At 46.3% G+C, this 27,519-nt stretch overlaps 1 protein-coding gene across 1 annotated transcript; it reads right to left on the bottom strand.

The window, feature by feature from the left end:
* Window positions 1-5,161: 5,161 nt before the first annotated feature.
* Window positions 5,162-27,238, bottom strand: IRF8 (interferon regulatory factor 8). The gene is made up of 9 exons (XM_084812833.1): window positions 26,780-27,238; window positions 20,080-20,254; window positions 18,710-18,893; window positions 15,755-15,843; window positions 14,083-14,197; window positions 12,181-12,228; window positions 10,683-11,054; window positions 9,451-9,566; window positions 5,162-6,843 (listed from the first exon to the last, which is right to left on the bottom strand). The coding sequence occupies exons 1-9, from the start codon at window positions 26,890-26,892 to the stop codon at window positions 6,667-6,669; spliced, it is 1,389 nt and encodes a 462-aa protein (XP_084668959.1). The 5' UTR covers window positions 26,893-27,238; the 3' UTR covers window positions 5,162-6,666.
* Window positions 27,239-27,519: the final 281 nt, after the last annotated feature.

Raw genomic sequence — 27,519 nt, 5'->3', positions numbered from 1 at the left:
TGTTTTAGCCTACCACTCTCATGAGCCCTCACCATTGGCTATGCTGGCCAGGGCTGATGGGAGTTGTAGGCCAAAACATGTGGAGGGCCACAAGTTGCCCACTCCTGCTCTAACCACTACACCACACTGGCTCTCAAGTGTTATGTTTCTGTGCTTTTGAATGTTGCCCAATATGCATCAAAAGGAGCCTATGTTCCTTTCCTCATAAGAATTGTGGTTCTTATATTTATTATTCTACTTTTAGGCCTGAAGTGGCTCTTGCATTGGATGACAGTGAGCAGATCGTTAGGGCAGCCTTTTTGGTTTCCAATTTTTAAAATATTATTATTGTTTTGTTGCTGCTGCTGCTGCTGCCTTAACCTTACTACCCAAGTAGGCTTCCACATGCTTTGGAACCATGAGACCCTCTTCATCCCTTCTCATTTTGACCTGCTCAGTCTCTTACTGAGAAGAATACTGAGCCCAACTAGTTTGTTTTTCCCTCTTCTGGTTTTCCAAAGCTGAATGCGAGGGTCGATTCGCACATGCACAGCTCAGCACTTGATCGCTGCAGCATTGAGGTACCCTTCATGTCTGAACAGATTAGGTGTCACTTCTTCACATCCTCTCAAAGGCAGTGCTGGTCAATGGAAGCTGTGCATATATTCAAAAGCGACTTGGAAGGCTGGTCTGTTCACATTCCTCTAAATCATAGACTCTGTATTTGTGGAAATGGTTGTGTGGAGGATCTAGTGCGCTACTTATTGTGCTGTCCACTGTATGCTTGTCCCAGAGAGCATTTTTGGTCTCACCTTGTGTCGCAATGTAGTAGCAGTGGCCAGCTCAGAATGTAATAATTGAAAAGGTTTTCACAGAAAGGTTGAAAGGTCGTCACAGAGAGGAAGGCCAGGATCTCTTCTCGATCATCCCGGAGTGCAGGACACGGAATAATGGGCTCAAGTGACAGGAAGCCAGATTCCGGCTGGACATCAGGAAGAACTTCCTGACTGTTAGAGCAATGCGACAATGGAACCAATGACCTAGGGAGGCGGTGGGCTCTCCCACACTGGAGGCCTTCAAGACAAGGCTGGACAGCCATCTGTCAGGGATGCTCTGACTTGGATTCCTGCATTGAGCAGGGGGTTGGACTTGATGGCCTTGTAGGCCCCTTCCAACCCTACTACTCTATGTTTCTAATCCAGCTGCTTTCTGACAAGCAGAAGTATGGTTCTTATCAAGTCGCATTATATGTGACCGCAGCAAAGAAAATTAGAGCGAGAACCTTGGATGAGATGGCAACCGACTGTAAGGGGAGTTCAGCGATCTGAAAGGGCTAACCTGGTGAGTAATTTCAGTATGCTTCAAGGTCCATTTTAAATCTGTGCATTTCTAAATTGAATGCAAAATTCTGTTTTATTTCTATCTCTGTGTTTGCACCAGTGGTGGTTACTCTGTTAGGTTTTGTGAGTAATTTTAGTAAGATTTGAGGTGTATTTTAAATGTGAATGTTCCAAGATGTATTTTAAACCACGAATGCTTTTAAATGGAATGTGTAATTTTCTCCTTCTTGTTTATACCTGTATTCATCCTGACAGATGTCTTTGTGACTCGCTGTTCTGCAATGCCCTGTGGCTTAGAGCAATAAACATATGTGCATGTGGCAAATAATCAAGTGATGTATGTTCAGGTCTGAACCAAGTGCTAGACGAGGAGTCCCCAGGACATTAGGCTTGGTGGACGCATCTGGAATTTTGAGTGTTATCGGCGCTCTCACAAAATGGCTGTCGTGGTGGGTGTGGCTGGTCAGAAATACGCATTTCCCAGAAGGCAAACTGGCAAAACTAAAAGGAACGTAACTTGCCCAAGAACCTAACTACAAGGCAGAGGTGGTTATCTGAGGTCCAAAGCACAAAATCACTACTTTGAACCCAAATAAAGATGGTGGGGACAGCCGTTTGCTTTGCAGTATGCCTACCTCCCAGTTAAACAAAAAGGGTAATAGGAAAATAATAAGAAATAAAATAAAAATCAGGATGGACAGGCAGCCTAGCAGGTATCAAGACTCAAGGTGTCTTTGGGTACATTGGTGCCCATGGGCGCCATGTTGGAGACCTGGACTAGCGTGTGCATTAGATACTTAGCACGTGTCACTGTTGAAGGTGAGCCACATCAAACCTGCCAAGTCAGCACTGTAATATAGAATATGTCCCATTGAAAGTGCCCCATGCATAATACAGGCAGCCGCCAATAACGAACCAATTTTAAGAAACCTTTTCCCAAGATCCTAAGGTACAACAGGAAAAGAAGGGGGTTATTCCATTACAATGCCTCCATGCATTTTGCGCACTGAAGGGCAGACTTCAATCCCCTTCCACAAAAAAAACCCAGCCACCATTCCCAAAAATCCACCCCACCCCCACCCCCAAACATGATGAATCCTTCAATTAAGGTGAAACCAGATTTATTTTCTTATTAGAAAGCAATAGAGGCAAGGGATTACAAAAGATACGCTATTTATTTGCTGGTCAAATCAGTCAAACAATCACAGAACATTTTAAACAAGCAGTTAAAATAAATACATAGCCTAAAAAAGGTGCACACACTCAGCCTGGCTCAAAGGTCTGTATGCGCTCCCATGCGCACATAGTCACTCCTACGAGTGCAAATTCCATTGTTAACATCTGCCTTCAGTGTGGATGCCTCTCTGCACATCTTTAGCTCCCACATGTATAAGGCAGCACTGGATCAATACAATAGTTTCACTTTTCAGCTGACACCCAAATGCACGTAATGCCCTTTTTAAACAATCAATGAATCTGATTACTGTTAATGCGCACATACGCGCACGCACACACGGACGCACAAACAAACAAGCAGGCTAGATCTGTATTAGTGATAGCTTGTACATACTCCTAACCTGTACACACACTGAACTTCAAGATCTAGAACACATGCTTTGGGAGTTTCTATAACCATTGTAGTTTTGCAGTATTTTAAATAGTTTTTCCTCCTGGAATGATTACACACTCCTCTTCCCCATCTACATTAGGAATAGGTTATAGTCTCCACCTCCTCATAGATTCTCACATGTCTCTGGCAAATTGTCTCAGGCTGTTGCTCAGAAATAGGCATGCAACTCTCTAGAAAAGTAGTGGTAACTTTCTGCTGCCCCACAGCTAGGGATGTCAGAGAATTCCGCGACGGATCTCAGTGAGGCCGAATGCCAGTGCATTCGGCCCCCCGAAATCCATCGCGGAACAGCCTGCCACCCCCCCGCCCCCCACAGATGCCCCCCGGGATGAGACTTACCTGGGGCGGATGTTTCGGATGGCAGCAGCTCCAGCTGCGGCTTTGGAGGTGGCAGCGGCTGGTCTTCCGACCGGCTGCCACCACCACCATTTGCAGTCTGTTTTTTTTCTCTTTTTTTCCCCATAGACATGATAGGCTACGTAAAGACTTGCATAGCCTATCACACCTGGGTTAAAAAATGTGTACGTAAATGGCGGCGGCTACAGCCGCCACCATTTGCATTCCTTATTTTTCGCCGTCTTAGTCTACGTAAATATTTACACAGACTAAGACGAAGACAAGAAAGGGGAACGCAAATAGCGCGCAGTACGCTATTTGCGTTCCCCTTTCTTTTCTTCGTCTTAGTCTACATAAATATTTACGTAGACTAAGACAGTGAAAAATAAGGAACACAAATGGCGGCAGCCGTAGCCACCACCATTTGCGTATGCATTTTTGTTGTTGTTGTTGTTGTTTTACCCAGAGCCCTCCGCGGCCGGAAATCCGGCTGTGGACGGCCCTGGCCTGGGCCTGGCCGGCTGCTCCGTGGAGCCGCCACGGAGCACAGCCGGCTGTCAAGGATTCCGGGGGGGAGGACCGGATTGCCTCCCCCCCCCCGTCAAGGATTCCTCGGGGAGGGACGGAACGCCTCCCCCCCACCATGAACAGAATCCGTGAAAAGGTAAGTGACTTTCGTACATCCCTACCCACAGCTGGGATGTAACTTTGAGGTACCAAAAGGTAGCACAACCATGGCATAAAACAAAGATTGCTCAACATAGAACCCCTGTGCTCACCCATTCACTTCAATGACTGGGGCATCTCACATGTGCATCTCTCTGCACACTTGGAGCTGCTCCCCTCTACTGAAGCGAATGGGAGATCTCTCTGCGCACTCACAAGGATCGCTGGATTGACGAGGTGCATGTGTGCATTATAGCCCCTTGGAGTCCACGCTGATGCAGTCTTACTAACATAATAATTATTAACACCGCTCACTACTTTGTGACATTTTGGTTGGTCCCAATGAATGCTGTGGACCAACATGTCTATCTAAGCTTACCCAATTAATGCAAAGTAGATAGTCATCCTTCTCCTGGTCTTTAGCAGAATGGAAGAGAGCTAAGAACGGACTAATGTTCTTCCGTTTTAGCATCCATCTCTTACCCGTTACAACTACAATACTGATCCCACCAAACAGATCAGTTCTAACCTATCTATTAGAACATTCTGTTTGCTGAGAAAAACCTTCCAGGTTAATAAAGCTTAAGGAGGAAGGGAATACACTTCACTATTCAAAAAATAAAAGACAGGACCTTGTGCTTGACATGCAAAAGGTCCCAGTTCAATCTCTGGCAATCTCCAGTTTACAAGATGGTCCCTGACTGTGGTGTACTGGTAAATTCTGAGACGCAGGCACTCCTCATGACAGTCCCCATAGCCACACCCCCAAGGTGAATCCAAAAATGCTGGCACCTCTGTTGATCCTTATCGGCAAACCAGTTGTAGCAGTTTTCATCTCCACCTTTTGTAAAGCTAATGGGTCTTAAGTGCCCATTTAAGAAAGCTACCCCCAAATATTTGCATTTCAACAGAGATAGCTCACAACAACATATTGTTTCCAGGAAAATCCATCATTCCCCCAGCTACTGTGAAGATTGCAGCTAAGCTCAGAGGGAACAGGGAAGTCTGAAGGGGGTGGCAGATGATGTCGGCATCCCTGCTAATAAAACTGTCAGGGCTGCTTCCCTGCGAGCCCTGCCTCCACTCCACCACTGATTCCTGGTTGGAGGTGATTCAGGTAGACCCTTCTCTGCTCAAAACCCTGGAGAGACAATGTCAGTATGGGAGACAATACCAGACTAGATGGACCAATTATCTTACTCAGTATAAGGCAGTTTCATACATTCACTATTCCCCATGATCAGTTTTCAAACAACTTGGCACTTTAACACAAAACAATCTCAGCAATAAAAGATAAAATGAAACTGTACAGGAACATAGATGCAATATATAGATACATGTGGTTTCTTAACAATGTAAAAAGCCACCAGGACCTCAAAATCTTTACAGAATTTTCACCACCCCAAAGGGTGGGGAAGATTGAATTGATGCCCACCTTACCCAGAATTAATTCACCTCTTAGGTCTATTTTCCAGCGTTATATTTTTCCTACCAGTGTTTTCAAATCATAGATAGCAAAGGAATCACAAGATGCCTGAAGACTGGTGTCTTTGTAAAGGCAGAATTGTTAGGGCTGAGTTCACATTGGTCAAGTGTACAGAAATCCGGCGATTTACAAGCATGTGTGAACCAGCCCTTTTCAGAGGCACACAGGAGAGTCTCGTCTTGCAGAACTCGTAAAACCTTCTCTGCAGTGGAAGCCTGTTTCATTCATTGGTGCTTACTCTGTATATGTTTATGCTCCAGATGCACTGAGTGCACACTCCCGGCAGCTGCATCTGGATGACCCATACAGGTTGACACAAGGAGGTATGTTACTTGGGGCAAATCCACAATGGGGTTTCTCCCGCCTCCCCCATAGATGCAGAAAGTCCTCCCAAAAATGCAAATATTATTCTGCATGGAGCTTGATTCATCCTACTCACAAATGTCCCCACAAATGTCCCACTCTGCTCTGCAACCAAGGCAGGGCCAGCACTGGTACCTGGTATCACTGGGCTCCTGCCAGAGCCCCAAAATCCTGGCAGGGGCCACCGTTCTTTGGTTTTTAGTGGCCTGGCACTCCCAATAGCTGGCTCTGTTGACTCTTTTAATTTCCCACAATGCCCCTGACCTAGCCTTGCTCTGGGGCATTCTGGGAAATATTAAAAGGGTGGTTAGACCCAGCTCCTGGTGGGGCTCAAAGCACTGCCACCACAGCCAGGTAAGCCCACCAGGGGCCACTGACAGAGGAGGGGTCTCACTAGAGGAGAGTTACCCCAGGCCACCCCTCAAAGCTGCAGCCAGCCCTGAACCAAGGAATTAATGGGGGGGGGGTCGTCACCATAGAGCTTGCATCACTTGTCAAGATAACAATTGCTGAATCAGCACATAACTGCTCCTGCCCCTCTTCTTTTCTTTCTTTAAACCAAACCATGCAATGATACCCTGAAACTGGTTTAAACTTACTTTGGTGTATGCTGTAGTGTTGAGAAGCCCAAATAAAGTTTTAATTGGTTTCATGTATGTGAAATTCTAAATGGAAAACAACCCCCCTCCAACAACCATATAAAAATTCCTCCAGAATCTATATGCAAAGGCCAGGACAATTTTTCCAGAGACAGAAGTTCAATGGGTGATGATACAAAAATAGATCTAAACAGAATCCTCTTTTTCTTTGGTAAGGTTTTTTTTTTTAAAAAAAAATAATAATAATACTCCTTACAGGAAGGAGTCTTAGACGGTGATCTGTTGGTTCTCTCTGAAAATGGGTCTTTGGTGGGGCCCGCAAGAATCCTGGAAGTTCCTGTACATCTGGTCATAATGCACCTCCTCTCCCATCGGGTGGGTCAGGGTGATGCTGTCATTCTTCCCAGCTTCCTCCACCAACTGCCGAATGCTCAGCTGTTCAATCTATAGTCAGAAGAAGGCAAGATATCTTTGTTTTGATCAAGTAGTATCTTTTAAGAACCAAGTAGTATCTTTTAAGGACCAAGTAGTATCTTTTAAGGTCGAGTAGTACCTTTTAAGGACCGAGCAGTACATTGGGGAAGTTCGAAATGCATAATTAACATGAATTGGCTAGATGATGCTGAAGAAGAAGCATCTATACAATGCTTTATGGTTTTCAGACTGCTGCATGCACATTATCTCCATAACGCTTACACAACAGCACTGTATGGTAGGTCAGCCTCATCATCTCCCTACTGCAAGGGCTGAGGGAAGGAGGGAGGTTTGCCTAAGTCAGGGGTACAGAACCCCTTTCAGCCCAAGAGCCAAACTGCATTTCAGAGATGCTTTGGGGGGGCCACATTCCAGTGGTAGGCAGGGGCAAACGCAAAGGGGGAGAGGCCAAAAATGCTTGCATATTTTACCTTAAAGCTCTCACTGCCAGCAACGAAGCCTTAGGAGAGGCATTTCAACCAATTAGAATGGAGGGGAAACACACAAATGCCAAGCAACCACCAAATGATTGGCAGTCAGGGAAAGCGGGGTGGCCAGCAGAAGAGGGCATGGAAATTAAGGGAACCACAGAAAGCCATATTGGGACCCCAGGCAGGCCAAATTTGGCCTCCGGCTCTGAGATTCTGCACCTCTGGCTTAAGGTGACACCTTGTAAATCTGTTTGAGAAGCAAAATTTGAACCAGGTATTTCCTGGTCTACAGCTCAGCCTTTTAGCCTCTATGCTGTTCAGTTCAGTGGTGACAGGGACCACACTGAGCCTCAACACCAATAGCAGCTACCTGAGCCAGCATGGCCAGCAAACAGCCTGCAACACCACCAGCAGCTCCTGCCTCCTCTTCCTCTCCTCATGCTGCGCTCACGGGCTGCTCAGGTTGGCAGCGGCATACCAGCCCAGCTCAGGTTATCCTGAACTCAGACATTGTAGAGCATGCATGCACTAACATGCCCTTTAGCTTTCAGTTCAGACACAGCCTGAGCCCAGGAAGGTTAGCTGGGGCTGGGCTGGGCAAGCACAACATCACAATTCGGGGACTGACAACGGGCCCTCCTGAGGGCACAGGCCATCAGCAGCTGCCCAACTACGCTGAAGCCTAGTGTCCACCCCATCTATGCTGATAGATGGGTCAAACACCAAAACATTATCAGACCCACACCCATCCCAACACTGGATTTGTCCTGGGCTAGCATCAACATCCTGCCCCCACTTCAAACCACACATTCCAAAGGTCTAGATGCTCTAACAGCACTTTTCCTGAATTGCTTTCACCATACCTCCTCTGCAAACGCCATCACCGTCCCCATCGCTTATTGCCAATATTGCCTTCTCTCCCCATTTCCTGCCTTGCCCGACTAACAAATTGTTTAATTAATTCATTAAATGAAGGAACTGAAGAATTTTTATGCTGTTCCTCAGCCCGGACTGGCTTACATGCAACCTGTAAAACAAGACTGTCTCTGCCCCACAGGCTTACAATCTAAAGAGACAATCAATGACACAGTCTAGACCATTAGAGGTTATTTACCCTGCAGGGAAGTCATTTAGGAGATAATGCCTTTTAAATAGGTCTACGAATAAGCCATTTGTAATCAGCGTTATCAAGAGAGGAAATGTTCTGAGATTCCCTTTGGATAATTTTTGCACACTCTGAAGATTGTTCTGAAGAAGTTGTATACGAAACGGGCAGATGCCAGGATGCCTGTCAAGTCTGTTCTGAGTCTGTTCTTTATTTTGCACAATTTGTGTAATCATAGCACTCGAAAAGTTCTCAGTCGTTACTATGCACATTGTATATTTTTGTGTATGTGTAACATAAGGTTTTCCACAAGCTCTTATGGATGGGAACCTTGCATTTTTGTTATATAAACTTTTGTGATATAAACTTTTATTATGCACTGATTGTGTAAACATCATGTGGCATATGGCTACTATATAGTTATTTGATAAACAATTTTTCCAGTCTGGTGGTTGCTTTTGATTTACTATCTAAAAAGACACAACACACAAGGAAAGGGGAATGGAAAGGGAAAAGGATAAAAATTCAGTAGTCTTTCAGCAGGATGTTTTAAGCCTGCACGTCACTTCTGTGCTCTCTGTACCACACCTTGCACACCATCACCATCAAATAAAAAGGCATCTGCAGAGCAGATAGCTGTCCATGTGAAGGAGCCAAGCCACATGTCATAACAGGCAGGCAGGGAGCTCAGATTCACTTGCCAAACAGATTAGTGGGAACAGATGTTCCTTACTGATATTAAAACAATGGCAGCCAATCAGACCCTAAGCATGAAGCGCATTTTTAAGCATGACGCACATTTTTCCCCAAAACATAAGGGCTAGTACCTTGGGTGTTTATTTCGAAACTAGAAGCTGAGATCTGTTCTATATTTGAGAATCAGTGGGGGTGAGAAAGGAAGAACAACTCTAAATTTAACACTGGGAAGTCCCAAGATCCTCTTGCACTATACAGGAGGGAACTCACATCTGTGGAGAACTGGAGGAGGTGGAGAGAGATAATATATACTGCCAACACCATTATATGGATTGCACTACTCACCTCAACAAGGATCAGCTTGAAGCGTAAAGGGGTGGCATCTGGGAACTCCTCCCCAAAACAGAGAATAACTTTGCTGTTCGGGAAGCGGCCTTGATTGTTATAATACTGATGAAACTCTACAAGAAGAAAATGGGAAACATTTTAATTCATTTAAAGGCAGGAGTGATCTGCCTCAATATAGGCAAATACAAAAGCATGAAACACCTGAGATACTGCCAGATACAGCACAGCCTTCCTTCGTATTGTTTGAAAAAAATATTCGTTTATTTATAACTTTCATCAAAATAAAAGTACTTTTAATCCGGGAATAGGCAACTTGTGGCTCTCCAGATGTCGTTGGACTACAACTCCCATCCGCTTTGACCAACATAGCCAAAGGTGAGGGATAATTGGGGCTGCAGTCCAACAACACCTGGAGGACCACAAGTTGCCCACCCCTATTTTAATCCATCACGGGGTCCATAATTTGGACCAATTCACTCCCTAAACACAAAACGGTGTAATTAAGCATCATCAGCAAACAGACGAGACTGCCATGACATGCAATCTGCAACTTTGTGACAGCACAAAGCAAGTGTAGAAATCAATCCTAGCACAGAATCCTGCACTCTAGAATGCTCAGGATTTCAGTTTTTGTTTTTTAAAGCATGTTTCTAGTCCTTAAGAATACAAAAAATCTTTTTAGAAGTGTGTGGCAATGCACGGTGAAACCTCAAAAGCTGGCAGAATGGGGGGTTGAACAGGATCTCCAGTGCTTCAGGGAGGAGCCTTTTGCCCCTCCCCATGGAGCACAGAAACAAAAGCCAGTGAGGGCCAGTGTGGTGTAGTCGTTAGGGTGTTGGACTGGGGAGACCCGGGTTCTAGTCTCCACTCGGCCGTGAAGCTCACTGGGTGACTTTGAGCCAGTCATTGACTCTCAGCCTAACCTCCCTCACAGGGTTGTTGTAAGGATAAAATGGAGAGGAGAACCATGCATACTGGCTGGGGCTCCTCGGAGTAAAAGGCATGGTATAAATGTAACTAATTACTGAATTAATAAAATGGCATGCAACTGGTAAATATTATATGCTTGTTTTACATCATTTATACTGGTTGTGGAATTCTGTCTGTCTTGGATTACCCTGGCTTGGCATTTTGATTTTGACTTTAGCTTTAAGTTGCAGGATGCTCAACAGCCCCCAGGCATAAGATACATCAGGGGGCAAAGGTGCCAAAAAAAGCAGCTCACAGACCTCTGAGAAAGTGGTTGGTGTCAAAGATCTTGACCACTTCGTCCCGGTCCAGCTTGTTGGACTTCTCCTTGCAGAGCACGGTGTTCCCGCTCCAGAAGACCCGGCCCTGGCTGAGCCTTTTGATGAAGATGCCCTGCTTGTTGCAGTGCAGAAGCACCCCCCTCTCCAGGTGCCCAAAGAGCTTCTTGGTGATCTGCCGCTGGCGTTCATTTGTGATCACGTCCGCCGACGGGAACCGCACGTGCTCCAGGTTGTTTTCCAGGATGTACGGCGTTTCTGCAAAGGAGATGCGGCAGCCTTCGGGGCGAGAGGTGGTGGTGTTTCCTACCAGCTTCCCTCCATAATAGAAGCTGATCACCATCTGAGAATAGCCTGCAAAGACACACACAGTAAAATCCCTCAGAGGGATGTGTATAGCATATATATATGGGTTGATCCAGACAACCATCTTGAAAGTGTGATGACAGGGCAGGCGGTTAAAGCAGGGGTGCGGAACCTCTTTCAGCCCAAAGGATGAATTTCATTTCAGTGAAGTTTGGGGGGGGCACATCTGTGTGATGCCCCCTCGTCTCATGTCCTCCAAATCCCGTCTTAAAACATTTGCCATGAAGCCTTTGGCACAAGCCCCTAGTCCTCAAGCACTACAGATACTCAGCCTGTAACCAAGCCTGAAAGAGCTGCATATTCCTTCCCTGATTAGCCTGGCCTCCACTTCCCCTCCACTCCTCTATTATTTCCCCATCTCAAATGTTTGATTGTAAGCTCCTCAGGGCAGATATCTGTCCTTTGATACAATCCTTTTATACAATCCTTTGTATACTTTTTTTTTTTGTATTTGTATACAATCCTTTGATACTTTGCTGCTGTACAGCAGGAGCGTTGAACGTCTTTGAATTCCATTTTAAAGAGGAGAAACTCTCAGGGAGGGGGGGCTTTCCAGTAGTGGTTGGGGCCAGAAGCAAAAAAGGGGGCAAAAACTAAAAAAAAATACCATCCTATTCTAGTTTAAAGTTCTTACCACCAGGAACTAAGCCTTAAGAGAGGCATTTTAACCTTTTAGAATGGGGAAAAAACTGCACAAAAGCTGGGAAACTGACAAACAATAGGCGGTCGGGGGAAAGGAACGTGGCCATTTGGGAAACCCTAGAGGGCCAAAGTGGGACCCCAGGTGGGCAGGATTTGGCCCCAAGCATGAGGTTCTGCATCCCTGCTGTACAGCACCATGTCACTATATTACTACCAAGTATCATCATCATGCAATCCCTCTGAACTATGGTCCACCTCATTATAAGAAGCACCCTTGTGCTCAGACAGCCTAACTGCCAACCAGAGCTGTTTTAACTAGAAATACCAGAGATTCCTGGTATCGCTGACATGCGCACAAACACACACACACACACACACACTCAGACTCAGGTTGCAAAGGAAATGAAATAAAACGAGGGCTAACTGCACAGGATGTTAACTGACAGAGGAAGCGTAAAGCTTTTTACCATACCTGAATGAAGAGGCTCATAACTGGTGAACCCGCTCATCAGGGACAAAGCTACGGATTAAAAAAGAAGAGTTATAGATGTGTTTGTTTTTTCCTGTGTACAATTCAGTACGTGCTAGATCTCCAAATTGAGATTTTCACCTGCCCATTACCCTTTAGTCATCTACAGCAGAGGCCTAAGAATCAGCCATACACTAAATTGATTGATTGATTTTTTGATTGATTGATTCCCTGCCATTCCACCAAACAAAATGGTCCTCAAGGAGGCTAAGAGTAATAAAAACCAGAATTAAAATAAACTTAGTTAAAACCATCATAAAAACAAATAAATGAAAAACACTACAATAAAAGAAGTAACATCAGCATGCAAGCCAACTGAAGCCTCTTCAGCAACACCTTACATGCCAAAGGTCTGCCTGAATACAAATATATTTGCCTGTGGGTGGAAGGACAGCAGAGAGGAAGCCAACCTTGCCTCCCTCAGCAGGGAGTTCCAGAGCCTGGGAGCAACCACCGAAAAGGCCCTCTCTCATGTCCCCACTAAATTGGACCCTTAGTCTATTTAGCCCAGGGCAGACTGCTCTAAGTGGCAGCTACATTCCAAGGCTCTGGAGGAAGTCTTTCTTTGCTGGTCCTTCTGCCCGAGGTCCTTTGATGTGGAGGTGCAGGGGACCAAACCTGGGACATTCTGCATGCAAAGCCTGTGCCCAACCACTGAGCTACTTTGTGACTCCAACCCCAATGCGAGGACAATTACATCATACATTCATCATTGCCCACTTCCGAGAAGGCACAACAGAATATTGCTCACTGGCTTCATCAGTGGCCACCTGGTTGTTGGTGTAAAGCACACGTGGGCAACCCACAGGCAGCCTGCAGCCCTCAGCCACTCCAAGTGTGGCCTGCAGAGCCTCGAGGTGCCCACACAGTTTTCCCCATTGGTCAGCCAAGCATCCATCAGCTAGGTGGCAGAAACAGAGAGCTGTAAGCAGCAGGAAAACCATGACCTTCGAGGTTAAAGTCTCCCCTCGCCCCGCGCGCGCGCACACACACACACAGCAACCCTGATCAAGATTAGTAGTGTCACCACCAGCAGCCATTCCAGGAGGCTGTACAGAGAGAGATGAGAGGGGGAAATGGGGCCATTCCACCAGCTCTGCTGAAAGACGACTTGATTTTTTCCTCTTCCCTCCCCATCCCTTTTTCCTTGTGTGTCGCGTCTTTTTAGATTGTAAGTCTGTGGGCAGAGACTGTCCTGTTTTATGATTGTCTTTTTGGCCAAGGAGCAGGATAAGACTACCTTAAATGGATGAATGAAGTATTCCTCAACTGCCAGTAGAAGAGAAACAGGATTGCTTGAGTGGGACTGCTGAGGGGTGGATATGTGCAAGTGTGAAACAGAATATGGATGAGTGTGTGTGCATATATGTGTGCGTGTGTGTGTGATGCAGCCCCCCAAAGGTGCTTGGGGGAGGGGCAATGCAATCTGCAAATGAAAAAATATGGGCCACCATTGTGTAAAGTGAATATTATGGATTCAGAGCCTGGTTTATTCTTTGTACAGCACTTGGTAGAATTTTAAGTCCTTATGACTGCTAAGTTAATGCAGTAACTGACACACATGACAGTTTGGCAGGGTTTTCTCCAGGCTGAACTGGTTCAGAGCCAGATGAAACTGCCTTTATACTGAATGAGGCCACCAATGATTCAATCACATCAACATCTTAACACAGAGGAAGGCAACGTGATGCCCTCCAGGTGTTTGGGACAACAACTTCCATCAGCCCCAGCCAGCATGGCCAATGGTTAGGGATGATCGGAGCTATAGTCCAAAAGATCTGGAGGGCACCAGGTTGCTTACCCTTGCCTTAACACCTCCTCCCTAAGGACATATTGCTGTCTTACCAGGACTTGACTGATGCATCCACCAGTCGGGTATTGGTGGATTTCTGCAACTCTCCTGCAGCGGCGAAGGGCTTCTTTTTATTGTGCCAAGGTATTCCTCCACTGCTGAGGGGGGCTGGGGAGTTAACAGGGAAGAGGAAGATGGATGACTATAGAGAGGACAACGTTAACATTATACAGATCTGCAGCTGTTATATCCCAACAACTTATTCCACTGCTTTGCACAACTAGGAGATATCTCCAAAAAGTTATTTGGGGTGCAATCCTATGCATATGTAAACACAGAAAAGTCCTACAACTCCCAGCATTCCCCAGCCAGCCTGATGATGGTTTGTATCCAATGTTAGTCCTACTTAGAGTAGACCCATTGAAATGAATAGGGCTTAAGTTAGATTAACATTGGATACAAAATAATAATAATAATAATAATAATAATAATAGCTGAAAGCACTTAACATTGTGTCTTGTACAAATGTTTACAAGAGCCCCCTAAGGTAGGTCATTATTCCATACAACAGCAAACGGCTGGGGAAAATATTTTCCTACCCCACAAAGACCAGGTGTTGCCCTGTGCCATAAATGGATTATCCTGAAGGGCCCCTATTTCCCCCTACGACTGGTGATTGGTTCTTCTGGCAACTAATAGTGAGGGTTTTGTTCAGCCTTCCCCAGCCTGGTGCCCTACAGATTACAGATCCCATCATCCCCACCTAGCACAGCCATTGGACTACAATGCCTGTCATCCCCAGCCAGCATGACCCAGCCAACACATTTGGAGGGTACTGATTTAGCTTCTCCTGCCTGCATCATTCCATCAGCAACAAAAACAAAAACAAAAATCCAAAACGCACTGCTCATTAACCTTCCAGACAGAGATTTCCCATTTTTGCAGACATTGGCTTCAGTGTCTTATTGTATGCTGCTCAATGTCATCATGATAGCACATTAAATAGCCAGTTGGTCCTCTTTTTCCCCTATTTTCATTTCTACTTCCTCCCCTTGGAGGAACTCTGTCTACGCTCTGGGCAGCCACTGGAAATCAGAAAGCTTTCTGCCGACTCCTCTGGAATGTGGGGGTTTCAATCCAGCCAACAGGTCCAGGTTACTGCACGTGCCGCCTTCTCTCAAAAATGTGGATACCAGCAGCTCTTGTCTCCAAGGTATCACTTGAGACTGGCACCCCTGGAATTTTGGAACCACAAGTAGCTGCCTAGGTTGCTCTGCCCTGCACCCTGCCCTTCATGGAAAGATAATGTGAGTTTTGATTATTTGTTCTGGGTGTGGTGGGAGGAGGTGGAATTTTAACATTTATCACCCTGGTCCAGCTACTACAATACACACAGTTTCATGGAGAAACAGACTGTTGCACACTTATTGCTAGCGGGGGGGGGGGTTTAAAATGGGGTGCGGCATGCTGTGTACACATAGCCCCTGTCAGGTAATTAGTGATAGCACCAATCACCAATAGCAAACAAGGGAGTGGTTTTAACTGTTTCCCCTGCCCTGCTCCTCTTCCTGCATGCATGCATGCATGCCATTGGGCTGAAGCCTATTTATTATACTGAGATAGAGGATAAACAAAAACCCTTCCAAGAAAAGAATTCTTGAGAGAGGAAGAGAGAGAGAGAGAGAGAGAGAGAGATGCTTTAGCATGGGGGGGGGAGTCAATTACCTCTTTCATCAAATCATCTATTGCAGAAGTGCTGCAGTCCATGTCTGTGACCTCGTTCAAGCTGCATCCGTTCCCCATCCCGATTTTGCCTGGAAAGAAATAAAATTTGAATATCATTACATTACAAACTATATTAGAAGAAGAAGTCACCTCCTCTGTTACTAAAAGGGACTGTTAGTGTCTCTGTATGAGTATGCGAAAGAAGGGAAAGAGAGAGAAAAGAAGTGCAAATGAGCAAGGTTATGGGTACATTGTTAAGAAAAGGCAGATTATAAACCTCCCTCTGTGAATTTGTTCTACATTAGCTTTCCCCAACCTGGTGCCCTTCAGATGTTTTGGACTTCAGCTCCAATCAGCTCCAGCCAGCATGGCTAATACTCATGAATGGTGGCAGTTGTAGTCCAAAAGATCTGGGGGGGCACCAGGTTGGGGAAGGCTGATGTAGACCAAATTCACAGAAGGAGGTTTATAATCTGCCTAATTTGCCAATGTACCCATAACCTTGCTTATTTGCATTGCTGATCTACATCAATCACGCTGCATGAATGTTAGGCGTGTTTTGTTTTGTTTTTAAGGAGATTTAGAATTGGTTCTGGAACCCTAGACCTGGAGTGCTTCCAGATGGAGGGCTCCTAGAACAAACAATCAAAAAGCATTATGCAGCTATTCCACCTTTTCTTCCTAAACATATTTTTTCTGATGGGGAAAAAAGGATAGATGAAGTGATGGGAAAACATGGGAGAGCTACCAATTGAAGAGACATTGTCCGGACCTGCATAAGATTCCATGAATAGGCAGAGTGACAACACAGTAAAAGCCTCATCTGAAAAACCCCTGAAAAAAGGTTTTCCCACACTAAACTAAAAGGAACTGCAGAAAACCACAGATATATTTGTACATGATTTTTAATGTTAAAAGGAACCAAAATGCCACTCTGATATGTATACATGTATTTTATTGCTGTACAAACGAATACAAATGTTTTATGTATTTTATTGCTGTAAGCCACCTTGGGAGGGCTTCTGTCCTGAAAGGCGGCCAAGAAATGGTTTAAATAAAGAAAGAAATATGGTTGTTCAACAGTGGTGCCCAAATTACTGGGGGGGCAGGAGGAGAGATAAAGCAGAAGGAAATAACCCTCCTACCTTCTGTGATGGCCCCTTAGCCATTATTTTTTAAATCAGAGGTGCCAAACCCCTTTCAGCCCGAAGGCCACAATTGGGAGAAACTCTAGTGGTGGGCAGGGCTGAACAGAAAAGGGGCTGGAACAGAATACCAGTATGTTTTAGCTTAAAGTTCTTATTGCCCATAACAAATCCTTAGGAGAAGGATTTCAACCTTGTAGAATGGGGGGGGGGGACTGCACAAAAGCGAGGAAACCACTGAACAATTGGTGGTTGGGGGAAAGAGGGCATGGCCTTCTGGGAACCCCGGAGGGCCAGTTTGGGTCCCCAGACCTGAGGTTCTGCACCCCTGTTTTAAATGCTACCTGGGGAGGGGACGATTTGTTTACGTTGGAAGGGGACTCATGCAGTGAGGCTTGTGAATTTCACGAAAGCGCTCAGCTCAGCTACCTTCCCCCTGCCCCATATTATTCAAAGACTGACCAGTGTAACCCTGAAATCCGAGTTCTTTCGCAGGCAAGAAGGGTTTCCAGAAACACTGCAAGATGTGTGCATGCATCTAAGCACCACAGACTCAGGTGCTCAGTGGAAGATTTCTTGACAACTCGATTTTATATGCTTGAAAAGACACCATACCAAAAAAACCACAGATAAAAATAAAACAGAGCGCGGCTCACATAATACCGGACATTTCAGGTACAGCCGTTCTGTGCTCTGTTACTGTAACCACAGAAGACAGCGCTGTTTTACTCTGACAAAGGGCAAACGGGCGGGGTGGGGTGGAACTGATGTTCTGCTGCTCTCATCACATCTGGACCTCACTGGGCGTTGTGGGAGAGGGTGCTAAGAGTGACGGTAAAGGTGTAGGGAAAGCTCTCTTCACAGTGCTTTGGCACTGGAATTGGATAACTAGGAAAGGGGATTTCAGGGAACAAGAAACTGACATGCAGTAATTTGGCGATGGTGGTTTCAAAGAAAGCTGCCGGGGGAACATCGGAGGTAAAAACCACCCTGATGTAATCATGTAATTATCAGGAAAATCAAATCCAGTTCCATCTTCCACGGAAGCTTTTCTGGAAGGCAGGGGGAACTCCCTTATGATTTTGCTTTATCTATTTTGCTTTTTTGCAGATAACCTTGATAGAAGAACTGATGAGTAACAGCTTTAGATATGGTGACTGAAGCATATTATTCATAAGGACTAATTACACATTATCATTAATGTGCATAGAGTGGGGAGCAGGATTGTGCCTGCAAGAACCACTCCACCTGCACCTGAGCTCTTCCCCAGAGGCCTAAGTGGCCACTACTGCCAATGGAAAGTTTTCTTTTCTCATCTTAATTGCCATGCAGGGGCCAATTTTCAAGGGGTAGTACACCTGGGGGGGTTAACCCCCACCACAAAGGCTGCAACACTCCCCCCGCCCAACCCTTCCCTCTGCAAGGCAATCAGTCTTACAAAAAAATCTTCCCATTGGTGCCAATGGGATGTTTTTTCCTAAGCTTAGCTGCCGTGGGTGGGGGAAGGGATTTTCAAGGGGATCACATTTGGGAAGGAAAAGGTTTATCCTCCCTTCCCTGTGCATTGTGCCCCCTCCCCTCCAAATCTCCCCTCTGCATAGCAATTAAGCTTAGAAAATACCTTCCATTCATGCCAATGGAAAAATAAGGCCACACACCTTTTAAGTGCCTAGCAATGCCAACAAATCTTTTAATACATGGGACTGATTCAACAAATCATTCTCATGCCTGCAGCCCAAAGCTGTAGCATCTAGCAAGCGCTTCCCTGAGAGAGTCTCCAAATCACACGGCCTCACTCTGTTATACCTACATTTCTGTTCTTCCTCCGGAACGATACGGTAGACTTTGTATGGCTCGGAGATGTCCAGCTGGGACCTGTCGGTCACTTCTTCAAAATCCGGGCTCTTATTCAAGGCACAGCGTAACCTTGTCTTCCATGTGGCTGGCTCTGCTTTGTCACCTTCCTTGAATTTGCCTTTGAATATTGCCCAAGCCTAGAGGATAAGAAGGAAGGTTTCTCACCAATAGGAACATGGCTTCCCAAGGCCCTAAACCAGCCGTTCCCCCACCTGGTGCCCTCCGGAGGAGTTGGACTGCAAGCCCCATCATGCCCAGCCTTCATGGCCAATGGCCATGAAGGCTGGGAATTATGGGGGTTGCAGTCCAACAAATCTGGAGGGCACCAGGTTGGGAAAGGCTGCCCTAAACTGAGAAAGATTCACAAGACTTCCACTGAGGAAAGACTGAGCAAAGCAATCCCCACAAACTAAGGGTCTTGATGGACACCCGGTCTTGTGAAGCCCTTCCCTGTGCTCCTCCTCCTTATTGCTGTTAGAGCCATACGACAATGGAACCAATTCCCTAGGGCGGTGGTGGGCTCTCCCCCACTGGAGGCGTTCAAGACGAGGCTGGACAGCCACCTGTCAGGGATGCTCTGACTTGGATTCCTGCATTGAGCAGGGGGTTGGACTCGATGGCCTTGTAGGCCCCTTCCAACCCTCCTATTCGATGATTCGATGATTCTGTGTTTCAGAGTCAACGCCACACATACACTTAACCTTCTTGCTTGCCATTTTAAAAGTTCGAATGGGTATCCCATCTGGAATATGTGGCTGCTTTTCTTCCTTTTGTTCGTATAAGAAAGCAATGCTGTATTGCTTTTTCCTGCAACCAGGTTTCACTAGAGCACTCTTTGCACCGCGAGCAGATTCAACAGCACAGCAGTACTTCAAAGCAAAATACAAAACGGAGTTCCTTTGCGGGGGGCGGGAGAGGCAAACTTTCACACTTTCTCTATGTAAAACAGGATAAAACCAATCCAGATCCATGAGACCATGCCACATTTCATTAACACAGGCCACCAAACAGCAATACTCACCATGTGAGAGGACCTACAGTAAAAAAACAAAGGGGGGGGGGGCTAGCCCAACGTGTACTTAAGCAAGAAGTCCTTTCTTTCTACCATGCCATTTTCTAAACAAATCTAAGACTAAAGCCCAGTTTGGAATAGAGATAATGCACGGGGCATTGATTATGGAAAACTCACCCCCAAAGAATTCTGAAAACATCGCACCTGAGAGTTTTGTACTAAGCAACCAACAATGGCTATCAACAAAGAACGTGACTCAGAAAGAACACTAGAGTTGGCTGCAATATTTACACGAGACGCATTCTTACTACCTTGAATATAGATGCATCCACTTCCTGGTTGTAATCCTGTTTCCCCGCATGTTTCCATGGGATACGAAACATGGTTTTCTCATCGTTCTCCCAGATCAGCCCAGGGTACATCCCACTATCGATTTGTTCGATCAGCCATTGCCTCAGCCGCCTTCCACCGTTGCGGTCGCACATCCTGAATGGAAGCGTTTGAAGAGTTTTTGCAAGGAACCTCCAAAATCAGTCAATCCCAACCATCAACCGCACTTGCCATTTATGGAAATCGAACTTTGCATACATGCACCCCAATCCTATCAGGTTTACATTACAACATTTTTAATGTTGCATGAAACTAATCCCGCCGATTTCAACAGGAATTACCTTCAGATAAGACAGCGCAGGATTGCCACCTAAGATAGTGAGGCAGTTGCAGGTCTGAGAACTAAGGCGGAGTCTGTAAGAGGAGTCTTTTCTGTGGCGGCACCATTCTGATGGAATTCCCTTCCATGGGAGTTAAGCTTGGCTCCATACCTATGTTTAATTGGACCATAAAGACCTGGCTGTTTGAGTCCTCTTTTAATTGATATTGTTCTCTGCTTTACATTGCATGGCTTAACTGCCACTGATATTTTATTTGTTGTTTAATTAATTTATTACATTTATATCCTGCCTTTTTTCCTCATTAAAGAACCCAAGGAACCATAATCCTGCTCCTATCCATTTTATCCTCACAACAACAACCCTATGAGGTAGGTTGGGCTGAGAGTCTGTAACTGGCCCAAAGTCACCCAGTGAGCTTTATGGCTGAGTGGGGACTAGAACCCAGAGCTCCCAACTCCCAGTCCAACACTCTTGCTACTACACCACATTTCAGTTTGTACTGAACTTGTTCTTCCAAAACTGAATTCAGCCCATCTCAACAATCCTTTGAGGTAGGTTCAGCTCAAAGGTGCATGGCTGAGGGGGGGGGTGTATTTGGGTCTTCCCTCTCCTGCTCTGACACTCTAATCCAGGAGTGGGCAACTTGTGGCCTTCCAGATGTTTTAGCCTACCACTCTCATGAGCCCTCACCATTGGCTATGCTGGCCAGGGCTGATGGGAGTTGTAGGCCAAAACATGTGGAGGGCCACAAGTTGCCCACTCCTGCTCTAACCACTACACCACACTGGCTCTCAAGTGTTATGTTTCTGTGCTTTTGAATGTTGCCCAATATGCATCAAAGGGAGCCAATGTTCCTTTCCTCGTAAGAATTGTGGTTCTTATATTTATTATCCTACTTTTAGGCCTGAAGTGGCTCTTGCATTGAATGTCAGTGAGCAGATCGTTAGGGCGACCTTTTTGGTTTCCAATTTTTAAAATATTATTATTGTTTTGTTGCTGCTGCTGCTGCTGCTGCTGCTGCCTTAACCTTACTACCCAAGTAGGCTTCCACATGCTTTGGAACCATGAGACTCTCTTCATCCCTTCTCATTTTGACCTGCTCAGTCTCTTACTGAGAAAAATACTGAGCCCAACTAGTTTGTTTTTCCCTCTTCTGGTTTTCCAAAGCTAAACGCGAGGGTCGATTCGCACATGCACAGCTCAGCACTTGATCGCTGCGGCATTGAGGTACCCTTCATGTCTGAACAGATTAGGTGTCACTTCTTCACATCCTCTCAAAGGCAGTGCTGGTCAATGGAAGCTGTGCATATATTCAAAAGCGACTTGGAAGGCTGGTCTGTTCACATTCCTCTAAATCATAGACTCTGTATTTGTGGAATTGGTTGTGTGGTGGATCTAGTGCACTACTTATTGTGCTGTCCACAGTATGCTTGTCCCAGAGAGCATTTTTGGTCTCACCTTGTGTCGCAATGTAGCGGTGGCCAGCTCAGAATGTAATAATTGAAAAGGTTTTCACAGAAAGGTTGAAAGGTCGTCACAGAGAGGAAGGCCAGGATCTCTTCTCGATCATCCCGGAGTGCAGGACATGGAATAATGGGCTCAAGTGACAGGAAGCCAGATTCCGGCTGGACATCAGGAAAAACTTCCTGACTGTTAGAGCAATGCGACAATGGAACCAATTACCAGGGAGGCGGTGGGCTCTCCCACACTGGAGGCCTTCAAGACGAGGCTAGACAGCCATCTGTCAGGGATGCTCTGACTTGGATTCCTGCATTGAGCAGGGGGTTGGACTCGATGGCCTTGTAGGCCCCTTCCAACCCTACTACTCTATGATTCTAATCCAGCTGCTTTCTGATGAGCAGAAGTATGGTTCTTATCAAGTCGCACTATATGTGACCGCAGCAAAGAAAATTAGAGTGAGAACCTTGGAAGAGATGGCAACCAACTGTAAGGGGAATTCAGCAATCTGAAAGGGCTAACCTCATAATTTTAGTATGCTTCAAGGTCCATTTAAAATTTGTGCAGTTCTAAATTGAATGCAAAGTTCTATTTTATTTCTATCTCTGTGTTCACACCAGTGGTGGTTCCACTGTTAGATTTTGTGAGTAATTTTAGTAAGATTTGAGGTGTATTTTAAATGTGAATGTTCCAAGATGTATTTTAAACCATGAATGCTTTTATTTATTTATTTATTTTATTACATTTTTATCCTGCCTTTTTTCATCCTAAGGAACCCAAGGCAGCATACACAATCCTTCTCCTCTCCATTTTATCCTCACAACAACAACCCTGTGAAGTAGGTCGGGCTGAGAGCCTGCGACTGGCCCAAAGTCACCCAGTGAGCTTCGTGGCTGAGTGGGGACTAGAACCTAGATCTCCCGACTCCCAGTCCAACACTCTTGCTACTACGCCACTTTTCAGTTTGTACTGAAATTGGTTTTTTTAAATGCTGCTGGTTTAGTTAACTGCATTTGTTATACCCACACACATTATTGTTTTATGTTTCTTTTCTTTTTTTCTAAACTGCCTTAAGAAGGCATTGCCTGGGGGTGGGGGAGTTTAAGTATTTTAAATAAATAATTGTTAAAAGTAATTTAAAGTAAAAGTAAAGGTAAAGGTAAAGGTGTCCCCAACCAGTCGTGTCCGACTCTAGGGTGCGGTGCTCATCCCCGTTTCTAAGCCGAAGAGCCAGCGCTGTCCGAAGACGCTTCCGTGGTCATGTGGCCGGCATGACTGAACACCGAGGTGCACGGAGCGCTGTTACCTTTCCCGCCGAGGCGGTACCTATTTATCTACTTGCAATTTCTTGCTTTCGAACTGCTAGGTTGGCAGAAGCTGGGACTGAAGACGGGAGCTCACTCCGTCATGCAGCACTCGGGTCTCGAACTGCTGACCTTCCGACCTTCCAGTCTGCAGTTCAGCATCTTAACCACTAAGCCACCGCGGCCCCTCTAAAGTAAAAGTAATTACTGCTAATTACTTATTTAAATGTTTATCTTGCCCTTCCTGGGGACTCTGGTCAAATTTACAGTACTTTAAACCTTAAAAATCTTAAAGATGAGTATGAAATGAGGTGTAAAATTTAAGATGAAGCAACCCATCCCAGCCTTATTTAATTCATTTGTTCCAATGATATCCCGCCTTTCCTTCAAGGAGCCCAAGGCAGTGCACATGATCCTTCTCCTCTCCTCTTTATCCTCACAATCCTGTGAAACAGTCTAAGAGTCAGTGCCTGACCCAAAGTCACCCAGTGAGCTTCACGGCTGAGTGGTGACTAGAACCCGGATCTCCCGACTCCTAGTCCAACACTCTAACCACTACACCACACTGGCTCTCAGTGTGCCTCAGCCTTCTTCAGCCCACTTCCAGTTTAGCTCTGATCAGTAAATGCTAGATCCCTCGCCTCCACCAGATTTCCAGAAGGCATTAGATTCAAGCTCTGAATGGGTCTCCAAGGCCAGATCTACACCTCCTGTCGTATCAATACGATCTCGTCATGGTGATGCAATATCCCTCTGGGGCATTTATACCTCGTATCACACACAATGACATCTGTTGCAGTATTTTGGATAATATGGAATAAAAAGCAGGAAATAATGCGCCCCAATAGTTATCAGTGCCCTTCCGTACTGATAAAAAGCATTAGTGTAGATCTAGCCCTGATGGAACAAAGTTGTACAACTGGGGGACAGCCACCAGTGATGCACACTTATACCCATCTTTTCACAAAAGTGGTACATGGACAGGAAGACACTGGCTTACATCAAATCACACCATTGGTCCATCTAAGGCAGCTGTGCTGGATCAGGCCAAAGTCCTACCTAGTCCAGCATTCTGCTCACACAGTGGCCAATCAGATGCCCCAAGGAGAACATGAGTTCAACAGCACCATCCAGACCATGTGCTCCAGGAATCAGCATACTGCCTCTGAGGTAATAGCCATCATGAGTAGTAGCGATTGGTAGCCTTCTCCATGAATTTGTCTAATCCCCTTTTAAAGCCATCCAAATTGGTGGCCATCACCACATCTTAAGAACATAAGGAGAGCGGTGCTGGATCAGACCAAGGGTCCATCTAGTCCAGCATTCTGGTCAACCGGCTGCCCAAGGGAAACCCACAAGCAGGACATGAGTGCAACAGCACCCTCCCACCCATGTTCCCCAGCAAGTGGTGTACATAGGTATACTGTCTCTGATGCTGGAGGTAGCACACAGCCATCAGGACTAGTAGCGATCAATAGCCTTCTCCCACAGGAATTTGAGAGCCCTGGTCAAGGGGACCAAAGGTCCATCTAGGCCAGCCCTAGTTGCTTCTGGAAAGCCCACAAGTAGGGCATAAAGGCAACATACCAACAAGTATAATGTGACATAAGCTTTTGTGGGCCAAACATCACTTCATCAGGTGCATAATGCTATCCTTTAAGGGCCAACGTGGACAAGAAATGCAAGATCTTTATTTGGCTCTCCTGCATTTTTTAGAAAGCTTAAAGCAAGAGCTGGGGTTGGAAATGCAACCAAATGCAAGAGCTGGGGTTGCAAATCAGATGAAGGCCATGGTGCTGAGGGAGGATATTCAACCCTTTCCCTATGCCATGTTCCTGGTCTAAATCCCCCTCCCCCGGCAGAAGCTGCTATATGCCCCATGGGGGGTGGGGGACACATACATACAAGCACACAAATAGAGAGGATCAATGACAATGACAGACAAAATCTAATAAGGAAAAGACAGTTGCAGATATGGTTCCAAACACATTTGAGGAAACTCTTTATCAAGGGAAATATTTAATGCTTCTTGATAAAAATGTGTCTGCTACAGTTGAAACAAGCTGTAGTAGAAAAGTTGTCCCACAGAGTTCTAACTCAAGAAACATGAAACATTTCCTCTGATAAAAAGTTTCTTCCAAATGTGTTTGGAACCTGATCTACTGCACAATGACTTTTTTATTCTAGGAAATAACATGCGTAGGTATATCTAACCCAAGCATGGAAAGAAGAAGAAGAAAAATAATTTTCTGTTGTTATTGATGTTTTACATCAAGAAGTGAGATGGTCGAGCAAGATAACACGACATGGCTGCGAGGGACTAGCAGCCTCCTTTAGTGACTTTCATCATGAGTCAACTCACTCCATGGCACATGGCAATCCTATCCTCACCTACTCAGACATTCAATGGGACGTACTCCCAAGTATAGGATTGCAGCCTTCCTCTTGAGAAATTTGCAACAGATCAGAAGCAGTACATCTCTCTAAGCAAGAATCCCAACTCAAAATTGCAGCAAATGGTTTTGAGACAGCAGAAAGCGATGGAAGAGGCAAATGTAGAGCAGGAAGGCAAGACCATAATATAATTATCCCTCTAAGGCCTGAAGTGCAATGGCCATTACAGCTCCAGAATTAAGCGTGGATAGGTCACAGAAGCCATATGAGATATTGCAATGGAAATTCATTTGAGAATTTGGCATCACCATTGTTCCTTCTGGAAACAATTTTTGTTCTCCCAGTAAAAAGTATCAGTAGTTGTGCCAAGTCAGATTATAAGCAATACTGCAAGCTGATTATCCCACTTCAAAACCAGCTAACAGGAACTGCTACTATTATTATGAATTGTACATATTAATGAACAATTTCTGTAGCACTTCTTAACAGCTAAAGCATGCAACAGCTTTTTAACAATTTGCTATTTGCTTTCTTCCTCACACAAATATGTACACACATATGTATACAACCCAAAGCTATGCATATCTCCTTTGCATATTTACATGAGAGTAAAACCCATGCAACAACTTCTGAGTAAGCATGTAGAAGACCCAGGTACATATAGAAACACACAAACACACAGGAAAGAGGAGACAGCCTTAGGGTGCAAATCCCGAGTATGTCCAGTCGAACTTTATGGAGCTTACTTCTGAATAGACACGCATAGGATTGCTCCGTTACAGGGTAATTCTAGGTATGCTTAATCACAAGTAAGTCCCACTAACTTGCTCACAGATAAGTGTGCACAGAACTGCAGTCCACAGCTTCTTCACGGGGAGAAGAAGGAGAAAGTTCAAATCTAATAACAATAATGGAGAAAAATGCAAAGGTAAACCCCAGTCGCATAAGAAGGCGAAGTTTGTAAGATTAGCAGATCGGGGAAGGTCTAATAGCTACGAAGAGTTGTGCAGCTTATTGTTAGCGAACGCCCCGAGCCAAACTGCTGTTTTTCCCTTGCAGGAGAAAAAGCCTGGGAAACCGGTCAGCCGGCCCCGTTCTGCTAACAGAGGAAGCGGAATCAAGGCGTTGCACTCGCACTCGCACTCGCACTCGCTCACGCACGGACACACGCACACACCACTGACCTCCACATCTGTGCCGTTTCGCCGCTCGGCCCGGTCTGCACCTCCGCTAGCTGTCGGGTGGCGAAAGTTACAGAGAGCCGCTCGCCCGCCCAATATATACCGCATCTCCGCATCTGGAAGAACCGGGGAGGATGTGCGGCCGCCTCCCCGCGGGGGGCGCTCAGCCAATGGCGAGCCGAGAGAAGGCGGCGAGCGGGCCAATGCGAAGGGGCCGGGATCGGTCGCCCGCCGCTCGGCCCAGTCTTTTCCGAGAAGTCGGCGGCCGCGCGCGTCGCCCGGGCTCTCGCCGGCCCGCGATCCCCGGGTCCGCGCCCCGCTGCTCCGCTCCGCTCCCGTTCGTCCGCTCCGCGCGCCTCGGCTCGCGCCCCTCCCCTGGCGCCCCGGTGCGCCCCGCTCGCCGGAGATCGGGAGCGAGCAAGGGGGCAGGGCGTCCCCGGCCAGCCCGGGCCTCTTCGCCTCTTCTGCCCGCGGCCCGATGGTTTCGGCCGCGGCGTGAGGGTGCCCCGCCGTCGCCGCCGCCTCGTCCTTCTCCGCGCCTTTCATTCGGCGCGTCCTTCGCCGGTGAAAAGCGCCCGGAGGGATGCGGGGCAGCACCTGGCAGCCGGGCGCGCGCGCCTCAGGCAGGCAGGCCGGGAGCCAGGAAAGGGTTCGGGGAGGGAGCTGGGTGGTTTCCGCCGAAACGGGCTCCGACTGGAGCTGCCGTGCGCCGGGAGCGTCCCGCAGGGAACCCAGGTTCGGTT

The sequence above is a fragment of the Heloderma suspectum genome, chromosome 8 (assembly GCF_057233095.1).
Source record: "Heloderma suspectum isolate Gila_16-S chromosome 8, 16-S_ref, whole genome shotgun sequence".
In the NCBI taxonomy this organism is placed as follows: Eukaryota; Metazoa; Chordata; class Lepidosauria; order Squamata; family Helodermatidae; genus Heloderma; species Heloderma suspectum.
The sequence above is the reverse complement of the archived record's forward strand: the minus strand, read 5'-3'. Positions and strand labels throughout refer to the sequence as shown.

Coding starts and splice junctions, on each gene's coding strand:
- IRF8 (XM_084812833.1), bottom strand. CDS start 26,892: ATGCGGAGATGCGGTATATATTGGGCGGGCGAGCGGCTCTCTGTAACT. Junction 9,567..10,682: donor CACCAACCACTTTCTCAGAG/GTCTGTGAGCTG, acceptor TTCTTCTTGTAG/AGTTTCATCAGTATTATAAC. Junction 6,844..9,450: donor TCAAGCTGATCCTTGTTGAG/GTGAGTAGTGCA, acceptor TTCTGACTATAG/ATTGAACAGCTGAGCATTCG.